Source organism: Amblyraja radiata, chromosome 10 (genome assembly GCF_010909765.2).
Source record: "Amblyraja radiata isolate CabotCenter1 chromosome 10, sAmbRad1.1.pri, whole genome shotgun sequence".
NCBI lineage: Eukaryota > Metazoa > Chordata > Chondrichthyes > Rajiformes > Rajidae > Amblyraja > Amblyraja radiata.
In genome coordinates this window covers 32595568-32608742 of record NC_045965.1, presented here as the reverse complement: position 1 = coordinate 32608742, position 13175 = coordinate 32595568, and the positions used below count along the sequence as shown (strand labels likewise).

The following is a 13175-nucleotide window of genomic DNA, read 5'->3' as shown; positions in this document are numbered from 1 at the left end:
CCATTGGGTCACTGTTGCAGAAATTAGATTGGCCTTCCTGAGGGTGAACCTACGGGAAGCAACTTGCCCAGATGGAAACCCTGACCGCATCCTTAGGAACAAAACAGATCAACTAGTGGAGTGTTCACGTACATCTTTAATCTCTCCCTATTCTGTTCTGAGGTGCCCACCTGCTTCAAGAAGACCACTATCATCATGGTGCCAAAGAAAAGCAAGATCTCATGCCTAGCTTCCCGTGGCCTTGACATCCACCATCTTGAAGCGCTTTGAGAGGCTGGTTATGATACATTAAACCAGCCCACCTAGCATCCTTGACCCACTGCAGTTAACCTACCACCACAACAGGTCCACAGCTGATGCCATCTCCCGGGGCCTACACTCATCCCTGAAGCACCTGGATAATGACAACACCTACGTCAGACTCCTATTCATCGACTACAGTTCTGCTTTCAATACCATTATCACAACTAATCTCATCTCCAAACTCATTGAACGGAGACAGCAACTGGACCCTCGACATCCTGAGCAACAGACCATAATCAGTGAGGATTCTGGACTAATTGTCCTCTATGATAACCCTCACCACTGGTGCCCTGCAAGGATGTGTTCTCAGCCCCCTACTATACTCAATATATACTCATGACTGTCCACCAATCCAAACCAAGTTCAAAGATGACACCCACGTAGTGGGCCAGATACCAAAATTAATGAGACAGAGTACAGGATGGAGATAGAGAACCACGTAACCAGGTGCCAAGACACTGACCTCTCCCTCAATGTCAGCAAGACAAAGGAGATTGTAATTGAGTTCACGAAGCAAAGCAGTTCACACACCCATGATCATACATTGATGCGCCAAAGTAGAGATGGTCGAAAGCTTCAGGTTCTTAGGAATAAATATCAGCAGCAATTTGTCCTGGACCAGCCACATCAAAGCAATAGCCAAGAAAGCACACCAACACCTCTACTTTCTTTGACGGCTTAAGAAGTTCGGCAACAACCAATCCCCAACGATCCTCACCAACTTCTACAGATACACTGTAGAAAGCATTTTCTTGGGATGCATGACAGCATGGTTTGGGAACAACTCCATTCAAGACCACGAGTAATTGCAGAGAGTTGTGGATGTACCCAGACCACCACGCAAACTAACCTCCCTTCCATTGACTTCATCTAAGCTTAATGCTGTCTTGGCAAGGCCACAAGCATAATCAAGGACAGTCTCACCCTGGTCACTCATTCTTCTCCCCTCTCCCAACAGGCAAGAGGTACAGAGGTTTGAAAACACATACTTCCAGATTCAGGGACAGTTTCTTCCCAGCTGTTACCAGGCAACTGAGCTGTCCTCCACCAGTTAGAGTGTGGTTCTCACTCCCATCTACCTCATTGGAGACCTCTGAACAATCTTTAGTCGGACTTTATCTTGCATTGAATATTGTAACTTTATCTATACACTGTGGACGGCCTGATTGTAATCATGTATAATCTTCTCTTTGACTGTATAACATGCAACAAAAGCTTTTCACTGTGCATCGGTATGCATTACAATAATAAACTAAACGGAACTAAAACACCACTATCTGCATGAAAAACATGTACACCAGTATTCCTTTAAATGATATGAGATGATGTCCCAACTTATACTTGTTGTCCAGGCCTACGAGGGCAAGGCCTACAGCCTCACAACCCTATCCACCTGTGTTGCCTTATTTAAGGAGCTGTGAACTAATGTCCCGCTGTACATCAACACTGAGGTTACTGCCATTTACTGTGTACGTGCTGTTAGTATTTTGACATCCCAAGATGCATTATGGTTGCACAACCCTGAGTGGAGGCTGTGTGGCAGCCTTCACTTGGGAATTCATCCACGGCGCTGTTGTGGATCTTGGCAAGAGATTTTCCCCTTTATTTGCAAATGGTCCTCAAGGCCAACTCTTCATACTTAGAATTATAATGGCAACGTTACAAAGCTGGTGGTTACAGTGTGCACTTTATTGGATCCCTGAAGGGCTTTACAGCCAATAACAGTTATCGTCAGTTATTGTATTGTTGAACATATGGAGTCAAGAGAGAGTCAAGAGTGTTTTACTGTCATATGTCCCAGATAGAACAATGAAATTCTTACTTTGATAAGGAATAGAAGCAAGAGGCGGTCATGCAATCCATCAAGACTATATTGTCTTTCAATCAGATATGGATGACCCTCCATTTCCACTCCACCTCCCCAACACTCAGGCTGTCCAATTATCATTCCTTTGACAGTTACAGGTGCATCATCTGCTTATGCAAGGTTGGCTTTATTTTGAATTACGTATGCAGACATTTATTGTCAATTCTTAATTGCTCCTGAACCAGAAAGGCAACAAGGCATAAGTCTCCTTTAAGGATCTGGAGTCACATGGCAGATTTGCCTCCACGAAGGACAACAGTGAACCAGATAGGTTTTCAATAACAATCGGGTTACTTTTACAAAGATAAACATTTGTTTTCATATTGCAAATTTATTTAATTCTTGAATTTAAAATTTCCAGCTTCATGGAGAGATTTGAATTTGTGTCTCCGAATCTCTCGATCAGTTTCACACCGGCTGTTGGTCCAGAAACTAAATTACAATGCAGCACATCTTCAATGTAACATGAGCTGGCATGTCAACTTGTTGATTTCCTCGATGTTCAAAATCTATCATCTCATCGTTAAATATACAGGTGAATGAGCCTCTGGGTCAGAAGATTCCACTGAGCACGTTACATGATAATCAATTTGTACAGAGCCCATCCCTTCAAACAGCAGTTTGAAAGTGAACAGATCATTTTTCATTAAGTGGTGTTGGTTGATGGATAGATGCTGACCAAGCCAATTCTCCTGCAATATCGTTGTATGGCGAGTTTTACATAAAGCCTCATTTGAAAGACATTTTGTAACAGTAAAAACACACCCTTTTTGTGCATCTCTTCTGAATCTCTCTTTATTATTTTGTTAATGGTACAAGTTCTTCCATGTTAACTGCAAAGTTGTTCAAACATCTGCGGAATAATGGCAACAAGGCCTGTGGACAAGGGCGGCACAATGGCGCAGTGGTAGAGTTGCTGCTTTACAGCACCAGAGACCCGGGTTCGATCCTAACTGTGGGTGCTGCCAGTACGGAGTTTGTACGTTCTCTTCAATTTCCTCCCACACTCCAAAGACGTACAGGTTAGTAGCTACATTGGCTTGGTAAAATTGTAAATTGTCCCGAGTGTGTATAAGATAGTGTTAGTGTGTGGGCTTGGTGTGCTAAAGGTCCTAATTCTGCACTGTATCTCTAAACCAAACTAACCTAAAGGCCTGTGGTTCATAACTGAGCATACTGTATCATATGCTTGGAAATGTTCTGTAGCCAAACTTACTCAGTGTCCAATAACTCATTGCAGGCCAAGAAGAGTCCCGCAGAATAATTCTGAATCGTTTTGCACAACAACCTCAAAGCCTAGAAAAGTGCAGGGTTTTTTTTCCTTACCATGTAACAATGGACACTAGACTTATTTAAGACTCACCATTCAATTTGTTTGTGCTGCTTGAGAAGCTCCTGGATTTCTTCCCTACACTTTTGCTGGTGTTCTGTGTGTTGGGCCAGACAGTACAAGAGCCAGGAAATTCCACTTGCTGTTGTGTCATGGCCTTCAAACATGAAGGTGTCAACCTCTGCTCGGATTTCTTCATCAGATAGTACTTCACCATCATCATCCTGCAGTGTAAAAAATGTTGAACACACAAAAAAAATCAGTGATTAACACTCTTATGGTCATGCTTCGTCAAATATACAGCATAAAGATTGTTTGAGATTTTACCAAGGAAGTATGATTTTCTTTGTACCTTTTAAACCATTTGTGATGGAGTTTCTCAGGAAGTAGAGGCGTTGATGTGCTTTATTTATAATTGCATCAGTGTGCTGGGTCCAGGAAAGATCTTTGGAAATATGCACGTCCAGAAATTTGAAGTTTATGGCTCTCTCCACCATCGTCCCGCTGATATAAACAGGGTTGTGGGTCCTCATCCTTCCTCTTCCAAAGTCCACAATCAGTTCATTGGTTTTACTGATATTGAGAGCCAGGTTGTTGTGCTGGCACCATTTGGTCAATCTCACTTCTATACTCTGACTCATCACCATCTGTAATTCGTCCAACAACGGTGGTGTTGTCGGCGAACTTAAAGGACTGATCTGTTCTGTATTTATTTATGCCCACAATATTCTGTTGTGCTGAAGCAAAGCAAGAATTTCATTGTCCTATCTGGGACACATGACAATAAACTCTCTTGAACGTGAACTCTTGAACTTGAACTTAAACAGGTTTATGTGTCCTTTGAAGTAATGCTGTATTAATAAGGTGATTATTACATAATTAATACATTAATAATTAATAGGTGACCATATTCAAACATGTCAGATCCTAAAGGGGCATGACAGAGTAGATGTCAAGATGTTTTCACTGGTGTACGAGGGGAGATAGCTTAGAGATACGAGGCAGTCATTTATACTGAGATATATCAAATTTCTTCTCGCAGAGGTTGATGAATCTTTGGATTTTTCAGCTCGAGAATTGTGAAAGCCCAATTATTAGAAACATTTAAAATGGTGGTACAGGGTATGAGGGTTTTGGGATCTTGCACAGAGAAAAGAGTTGAAGCCACTATCACATTGAATGGTCGGGTGCACATTCCTGCTCCTGCTCTCTTGTTTTCTGCTGCACAATTTACATACCTGATAAGTAGCACAGGTACTGCCAAGAGGCAGAACTGAATGTGTGCCAGCCCTGTCTTGGGCATTTGGACCATATTTCTTGTTCTAATATGCCTCAGGTAGTTGGCAGAGTGGCAGTGATATGTTTTGTGCTGCATAACGTATGCACATCCTTGTAGCACAGCAGAAAGGATACGTGCAGGACAGTAACTGAAGGAAACGCTCTGAAGCTCTACAACCTTTGGAAACACTAATGGTCTCACCACCTGTTCACCCATTAATAAAGGGGCTTTCCTACCTATGTTGCACTGGATTATCTTGGAGGAATGATGGTGCAGTGCCAGAGATCCGGGGTTAATCGTGACTACAATTGCTGTCCGTACAGAGTTTGTACATTCTCCCTGTGACCTGCATGGATTTTCTCCGGGATCTCCAGTTTCCTCCCACATTCCAAAGACATACAGGTTTGTAGGCTAATTGGCTTGGTAAAAATTGTACATTGTCCCGAGTATGTGTAGGATAGTGTTAGTGTGCGTGGATCGCTAGTCTGCGCGGACCCAAGGGTCTGATTCTGTGCTGTATCTCTATACTAAATTAAACTTTTTCCCCAAGATACTTTTTTATGTATGGTTTATAAAATTTAAGAAATAATAATGCCCCTTTCCCTGTAGTTGCATTTTAATGACGGGAACATTGCACTATATGCCTCGCAGGCACCCACTAGCAGAAGCTGCTCACTGTGATTCTGTGGGTATTATTATTTTTTTTCCTCAGCTGGATACTCTGGGGAAATGCACGTCAGTGACCGATTTGATGCAACTGTGCACTCTGGTTTAACACGTGCTACATTTTTCCCCACCTGAATGACCTGGTCAGTTACCATCTAGATTTTGATACTGCATAATAGAAAGAATAGGACCAAGTCAAAGGCCAGCATTTCTTTCCTTGGAAGTTAACAGATGCATAGTTGCAGTGAATGCAAGAAGAATATAGAAACAAGTAACTGCAGATGCTTGGTTTACAAAGAAGGACACATAATGCTGGAGTAATTCAGCGAGTCAGGCAGCATCCCTGGAGAACACAGATGGGTGATGTTTCCGGTCGGGACTCTTCGTCAAACTGATTCACGCATCTGTGCACTGTGGATTTACTGGTGCTACATTTATCCCACCTGAATGACCTGGTGCTTTGGAAGATTCTGATATCACATAATACAAAGGATAAAACCAAGGAACAGAACTTTATTTTACAATAGGTGAGAAGGCAAAGGGAGGATACACACAAAGTGCAGGTGTAACTCAGCAGGTCAGGCAGCTTCTCTGGAGAAAAAGGATGGGTGAAGTTTTGGGCTGGGACCCTTCTTCAATCTGCACTTCCTTTCTACACAAGGCAAACGGAGGGCATGATGTAAGCAACTAATAAATAAATGCAATATTACATTGGGAGAAATAGTGGAAGATAATTTTCACTGGATAGTTTCATTGTGCCAAGAGGATTTGAAATAATCCAAAAAGGAATTTAAAAGGCACCTAGGGAATTGTTACTTATACTAACGGTGATTACAAGGTGAAATTCTCCTTCACGCATCACTCTGAATGAATATTTTTAAAGGGGAATTAGGTGGCTTGAAATAAGAAAGATAATCAGTAGTTCAGCAGGAGAGGATTCAACAGTGACACTCATGTGGATGAGCTTGTCTTTTTTTTGTCCCGTTGAATGTATCGTTTGTTGAGGTTTATATATTGTTTTTAGCTGTGCATATGTGGGGGGAGGGGTGGGGGAAACTTTTAAATCTCTTCCCTGTACTGGTGATCCGACCTTTTCTCTGCCGGGTCTCCGTTGTCGTTGAGGCCTAGCACTGTGGAGCGGCCACCAACCAGAACGACCTGGGGGCTCCAGTCGCAGAGCCTGCGGACTTACCATCGTGGGGCTGGCCGGCTTCGGAGCGTGGAGAGCTTTGGTGGCGCGCGGCTGCGACCCGACTCCGGAGCTCGTGGCTCCAACCGCAGGCCCGTGGACGGTGGAATGCCTGGTGGGAGACCGCTTTTTGGAGCTCCCGCAACGGCAACTTCTCCCGCCCAAGTTGCGGGGTTGAAAATGACCCGGAGTGGGGCCTTACATCGCCCGGCGCGGTTTTAATAGCCGCGGGACTTGCCATCGCCCACCGGGGGCGCCAACATTAAGACCCGTAGCGGGGCCTTATATCGCCCGGCGCGGGACTTGCCATCGCCTGCCGGGGACTCCAACATTAAGACCCGGAGCGGGACAATAAATAAATAAATTGTAAAAATTGTAAATTGTAAATTGAGATAATTGTGGTGCACACTTGAATATCTGAATGATCTGCTGTTAATGCTGTGATTCAATCTCAATTGACATGAATTGACGTTGATGGTTGGCATGGACTCGATGGGCCATAGGGCCCGTTTCCATGCTGTATCTCTAAAAACTAAAAATCTAATTCCAAAAGAATAAAAGGGAATTTTAAAGTATTGAGCACGATAGCAAACATAACTCATGACTAACTTGTAGAATAGCTATGAGTTTTCGTTCATAATTTGATGTAAATCCAGAGAAATGCATATGTTAGGAATTGATGCTTTGATCCAAGGTACACAAAATTGCTGGAGGAACTCAGCGGGTGCAGCAGCATCTATGGAGCGAAGGAAATAGGCGACGTTTCGGGCCGAAACCCTTCTTCAGACTCCCCCAGTCAGGTTTGGTTTTTACAGCTTCCCCAGTCACCCATTTGCTAATGGATAAGAGCAAAAGGCAGATGACAGTCGCTGACCCTTAATGGAGTACAAAGTCTCATCTTAACAATTACTAAGTTCATAATTCCTGGAGAAGAAAAATTAAAATCTCCAGATACTTAATTATGGTTGGAATTAAATAAGTTAACGAAAGGGTGTGCGGATGTGGCAGTTTCATCTCTTGTTGACCAGCTGCAGAGCAAAACAGGTTTCAGACACGTTATCTCCTGATAGAATCTGAAGAAGGGTCTCGACCCGAAACATCACCCATTCGTTCTCTCCAGAGAGGCTGCCTGTTACTCCACCTTTTTGTGTCTATCATTCAGCATCTGCAGATCTTTCTTACACGTTATCTCCTAGAATTAGTTTATTTCTGGGAATGCGTAGCATTGGTGAACAAAACACAACGGCAATAGTTGGGTGGACCACCTGCCTCTCCTGCCGCTAGTAGCGCAGAAACGTTGCAGACAATGGGGCCTTATGATTGGCTCGGGGAGGGGGAAGTGGTGCGTCTCCTTGAAAGATGAGATAGAATAATGTCAAGATACCCTTGTATTATGTTTGACTTGTATTAACCATCCATTGTTGAATAAGATTAACATAAACAAAAAGTATATTTTGACTAATGAAATAATTAATACCCAATTGATGGGCCGTTTGGATCCCCGCCCCCGAGGACTTCTGAAAAGGTAGCCCTGATCTGGAATGATGAAAAATCCTTAAGATGTGCTCAAGCCATGTGTGAAACAGCTAGCAAAATCTATGAGAAAGTAAAGCAGGCACAGGTCCCTCCAACAAAAGGAAATATGCACCCGTTTAAACCAGGAGATCAGGTTTACGTGTGAGCAATGAACAAAGATTCTTTCTCTCCTAGGTGGAAAGGACCATGTTTGTTGCTCCGATCAACACGAACAGCAGTAAAAGTAAAAGAGAAACCCGATGGATACACACCACCAGATGTAAACTGCATCACTCAGATGGATCCCTCAAGGAGAAGGAAACGCAAGAGCCGTAAAATTATGTAAAAGATAGCAAAATAGATTAAAAGTCAAAATGAAGACATATTCCTTTTTAACTATTTCTGTAGTATTAAATACATGGGTAGCATTATATGCGATCAGGAAACATGAGGGTGAAGTGAGGCATCTAGATAGTTAAGAGAAACAGGATGAAGTTGGAGTATGAAACAGACCCACAGGCATAAAGAACCTTTGATAAGGAAACAAAACAAAAACAATGAAATACAACTAACAACTTTCACACAGAACACAGCTGAGGAAACAAGCTTTCTTATTTGTGTGGAATGATCAGGATTTTGGGTTTGTGCCCTTGCCACTACCCATGCTGAAGGAGGTATTCATTTGCAAGCTATTCCATTTACTGTGTTGGAGGTTGCAAAAAGGCTAATGAGACGGAACCTTTCAAGAGGTACACGTGCAATGATAGGAACTGAATGTTGTACTTATATACCAGATAATTCCGAAAATATTACAAATCTAGCGGACCATATAAGAACGGAAGTAGCAAAATTAAACAAGCCTCGGGTTAGATTTTGGCATAGGTAAATGGTTTGGTGATTTAGGAGCAAAATTAATATTTGCAGTGGTAGTGTTTTTAGTTGTGGTTGTACTGCTGTATATTACTTTAAGATTGATGAAATGTTGTAATTAACTAATGATGGGATCTGCTAAGAAACAAGTTAAAATATTGTATTCTGGACAAAGAGAGGATGAGGATTATAATGAAGAAGAATGCCTAAGAATGCACCCTTACCCTTAAGGGTATAACCCACCCTTTTTTAAAGCCAATGAAACTATAGTAAGTGTTGATCATAAAAGATCAACAAGGAGGGAAATGTAGAAGAAAAATTAAAATCTCCAGATACTTAATTATGGTTGGGATTAAATAAGGTAGCGAAAGGGTGTGCGGATGTGGCAATTGGCATCTCTTGTTGACCAGCTGCAGAGCAAAACAGGTTTCAGACACGTTTTCTCCTAGAATGTATTTTTTCCTGGGAATGCGTAGCGTTGGTGAACAAAACACAACGGCAATAGTTGGGTAGACCACCTGCGCCCCCAGTGGCGCGGTCTGCTTGAAAGATGAGATAGAATAATGCCAAGATATATTATGTTTGATTTGTATTAACCATTCGTTGTTGAATAAGATTAACATAAACAAAAAGTATATTATGACTAATTAAATAAATAATACCCATGTCGTAGATAGTAATAACAGGAAAAAAATATTGCCAAGGACGAAGTATATTTTCGTATAATTGTATCTAACAAACAAAGCTCTTTACTGCACTGTATAACAGTCGGCTAATTCTGCTGTAAAGACAGAGAACTGGTGAGCAGTTAACTGCCGCCATCTCTCCATGATATCATGCAATAAAGCATCTTGAAGCGAAACTCAAAGTCTCCGTTTTTCCTTTAATTTTCCTCTAATTCAATTTCCTCAACAATTCCACCATGAGCCAGAAAATCTTTCAGTCATGGTTATAGTGTCAGTTCCAAAAGCAATGAAACCAGTTTAGAAGATGTGTGCTGATCATATATCAATACCTGATGTCATTAATAGTAATACTGACATGTACTTTGCCATTAGTATTAGGATTAAGTTAAAGCTGAAACCACAGCAGATATTACTGCAAACGTTATTTGCACAGCAGACCATCTTAACTTACTGCTTAACTAGGACAATTACCGGCAACTTCATGTGGACACTCACCCTTGCACAAAGCAGAATATCCAAGAAGTCCAAATACCGCTTTTCCTTTATTTTTTCCAATTTCTTCTCATCCTTAAATATCTCCTTTCTTTGGCGTATTACTTCCTCTATTGGACAGAAACATCATTAGGACAATGTAGACACACTTGTTATTACAACTAGGATGACTGGATTAGGACAAAATAGAAATAATATCAAGCAGAAATGTTTCATTTGTATCCTTTCTAAAGGGATTTTTTGTGAATACATTTGTGCAGCATTAATAGTAAGATTAAACGAGAATTTACCAGTTTAAAGTTTGATCTGTATTTTATGAGGAGTTACGATGAGGGATTACGTGAAGAGCCCGCTCAGCACGCATGCGCGGCATACTTCAAAGCAGCGGTGTGGAATCACAGATGGACACAGTTATTGAAGTAAACATAGTAAAGAAAAGGAGACATCAGTTTATCCCATATTAATGAGGGTGGGAGCGGAGGGCACGTAATCCCTCATCGTAACTCCTCATAAAATACAGATCAACCTTCAAACTGGTAAGTTCTCGTTTAATCTTACTATTTTACTTCGGAGTCACGTGAGTGACTACGTGAAGACTTCAAAGCTCTGTGATTTCAAACCGTGTAACAGTTATTACTTCACTCACTGCCGAAGTCCTTGAGGGAGGAAGTGTGTTATCGTAATCAACCAATGAATCTGTTTGTAGAAAAACACAATGGTATTTTTTAACAATAACAACAAAGAAAATAAATTGCTCCCCTGGGCTTAAATTAAATATGTGCAGTCTGTAAAAAATTTTTTTGCAAATAAAGCAGGTTTTGCCAACGGGTTATTATACAGTTTCTGAACGGTCTTTCCCTCCCGACCATCTTGCTGTAGCCAGGATGTGGTCTATAGGCACGTCCATTCTTTTAGCCGTTGACGTCGATGCTGCCCTGGTGGAGTGAGATTTGTACATGTTAGTGTTTATCCCAGCAGCTTTTAGCACCTGCTTGAGCCATCTCGAAATGGTTTGGCTCGTCACCCGACCATAAGGTTTTTTATGACTGACCCACAAGGCTTTTCATCTCTCTCGAATATTTTTGGTTGTGTCTATGTAGGATAGTAGGTGGGTCATGGCACATAACCGTGGTTCTGGCGGGTAAGCCCGGAATTCCACGACTGGATTAAGTGTTCCTGGTCTGCTTTGTTTGATCATTCCCTGGATAACGACAGAGATCTGGTCTGGAGCTGTGAGCATGCTGTCCAGTCGCAATAGGTGTAGTGACTGGACCCTCTGTGCAGATACAAGTGCCATCAACATGAGTGTTTTGAGCATAGATTGTTCCAGGTTGAGGGATCTGGCTGGTGGCCATTCCCTGAGGTATGTCAGGACCACACTGACATCCCATGTATGGGTGTACCTTGGTCTAGATTAGATTAGATAGATTAGATTAGATAGCCTTTATTGTCATTCAGACCGAAGTCTGAACGAAATTGAAGCAGTCATACATACAATACAATAAAAAACAACAATAAACACATATTAACATCCACCACAGTGAGTCCACCCAGCATCTCCTCACTGTGATGGAGGCAAAAGTCTTAGGTCTCCAGTCTCTTCCCTCCTCTTCTCCCTCTACGCTGAGGCGATACCCCCCGGGCGATGTTACAACTGTCCCGCGGCTCAAACACCGCGGCCCGGGGTGGTTGAAGCTGCCGCCCACCAGTCCTGCTGACGCAGCCGTTGGCCCGCGGCCGAACCCCGGACTCAGGCCACCGCCGCCAGAACACCGTCCCAGCCACCGGAGCACCGTTCCAGCCCCGAGCCGGATCGCCCTCACGTGAGTACCGTTACCGTCTCAGCCTCGCGCCAGGCCGCCCCGACATGGGCGCCGCTCCTCCCTCGGGCTGGGCCGCCCCGACATGGGCGCCGCTCCTCCCTCGGGCTGGGAGCGCCGACATGGGCGCCGCTCCTCCCTCGGGCTGGGCCGCCCCGGCATGGGCGCCGCTCCTCCCTCGGGCTGGGCCGCCCCGACATGGGCGCCGCTCCTCCCTCGGGCTGGGAACGCCGTACCTCCCCGAGCTCGGCCACTCCGACGGGAGCACCGTTCCTTCCTCGGGCCGTCCATCCTCACGGGAGCGTCACAGCCCCTCACGAAAGCACTGTTCCAGCCCCGAGCCGGGACGTCCTCACGGGAGCGAGCCCAGTGCGAGTTCTGGCGGGCTCTGCCTCCTGAGCCTCGAGGTCGCCAGCTCCGCCATTAGGCCTCAGCGCAGACGGAGGCAGAGAAGGGGAATACGACAAAAAAGTCGCATTCCCCCGCAGGGAGAGACAGCAAGCCCCGTTTCAACCCCCCCCCCCCCCAAAACAGAAACTAAAAACCAAAACTAGACTAACCAAAACGAAAATAAACAACACAAAAAACACAAAACAAGCAGGACTGCCGGAGAGCCGCTGCAGCCAGAGCCGCGCCGCCACTAGGGGTTAGAGTTGTAAATACCCTTCATTAGTTTGACCACCAGCGGGTGGGACCCCATGGCCTGTTGTCCTGGAGCTGGTTTTAAATAGACAGACAGGGTACATCTAGCTGTGTTGATGGCTCTGTAGCTGAGTCCTTCATCGTGGTGAAGGTTCGCCAGGAATTCCAGTACGTTGGTAACTGTAGCGGTTGAGTAGGTGGTCCCTGTATCCAAGCAGTACTTCTCCCATTTTTTGATGCTGGACAAGTGCTGTCTTTTAGTGGATGTTCGGAGGGATGCTGACATGGTGTCGACTGTTTGTTCTGATAATCCCAGTCCCAGAAGTGGTTTGTGCAGAATCTGCAACCCAGGAGTTTGATTTTTTCATGGCACGGGTGGCTTGTGCCCGACACTGGGTGTTAATAACTCTGGGTCACTGGGGAATACCATCAGAGTTTCAACAACCATGTCATGGAGTATTGGGAACCATGGCTGCGTAGGCCAGTCGGGTACTATCAAAATACCTGAAGCAGAGT

General features: G+C 43.9%; 1 protein-coding gene across 2 annotated transcripts in view; it reads right to left on the bottom strand.

Moving 5' to 3' along the window:
• LOC116977756 (cytochrome P450 4B1-like) overlaps positions 1–13175 on the bottom strand; it is a 104749-nt gene that overhangs the window by 16588 nt on the left and 74986 nt on the right. For both annotated transcript variants that reach the window (XM_033028497.1, XM_033028496.1), the window contains exons 7-8: positions 10201–10307; positions 3534–3724 (exon numbers count right to left, since the gene is read on the bottom strand). In XM_033028497.1, the coding sequence (XP_032884388.1) occupies positions 3534–3724; positions 10201–10307 (298 nt within the window). The remainder of the gene's footprint in view (positions 1–3533; positions 3725–10200; positions 10308–13175) is intronic.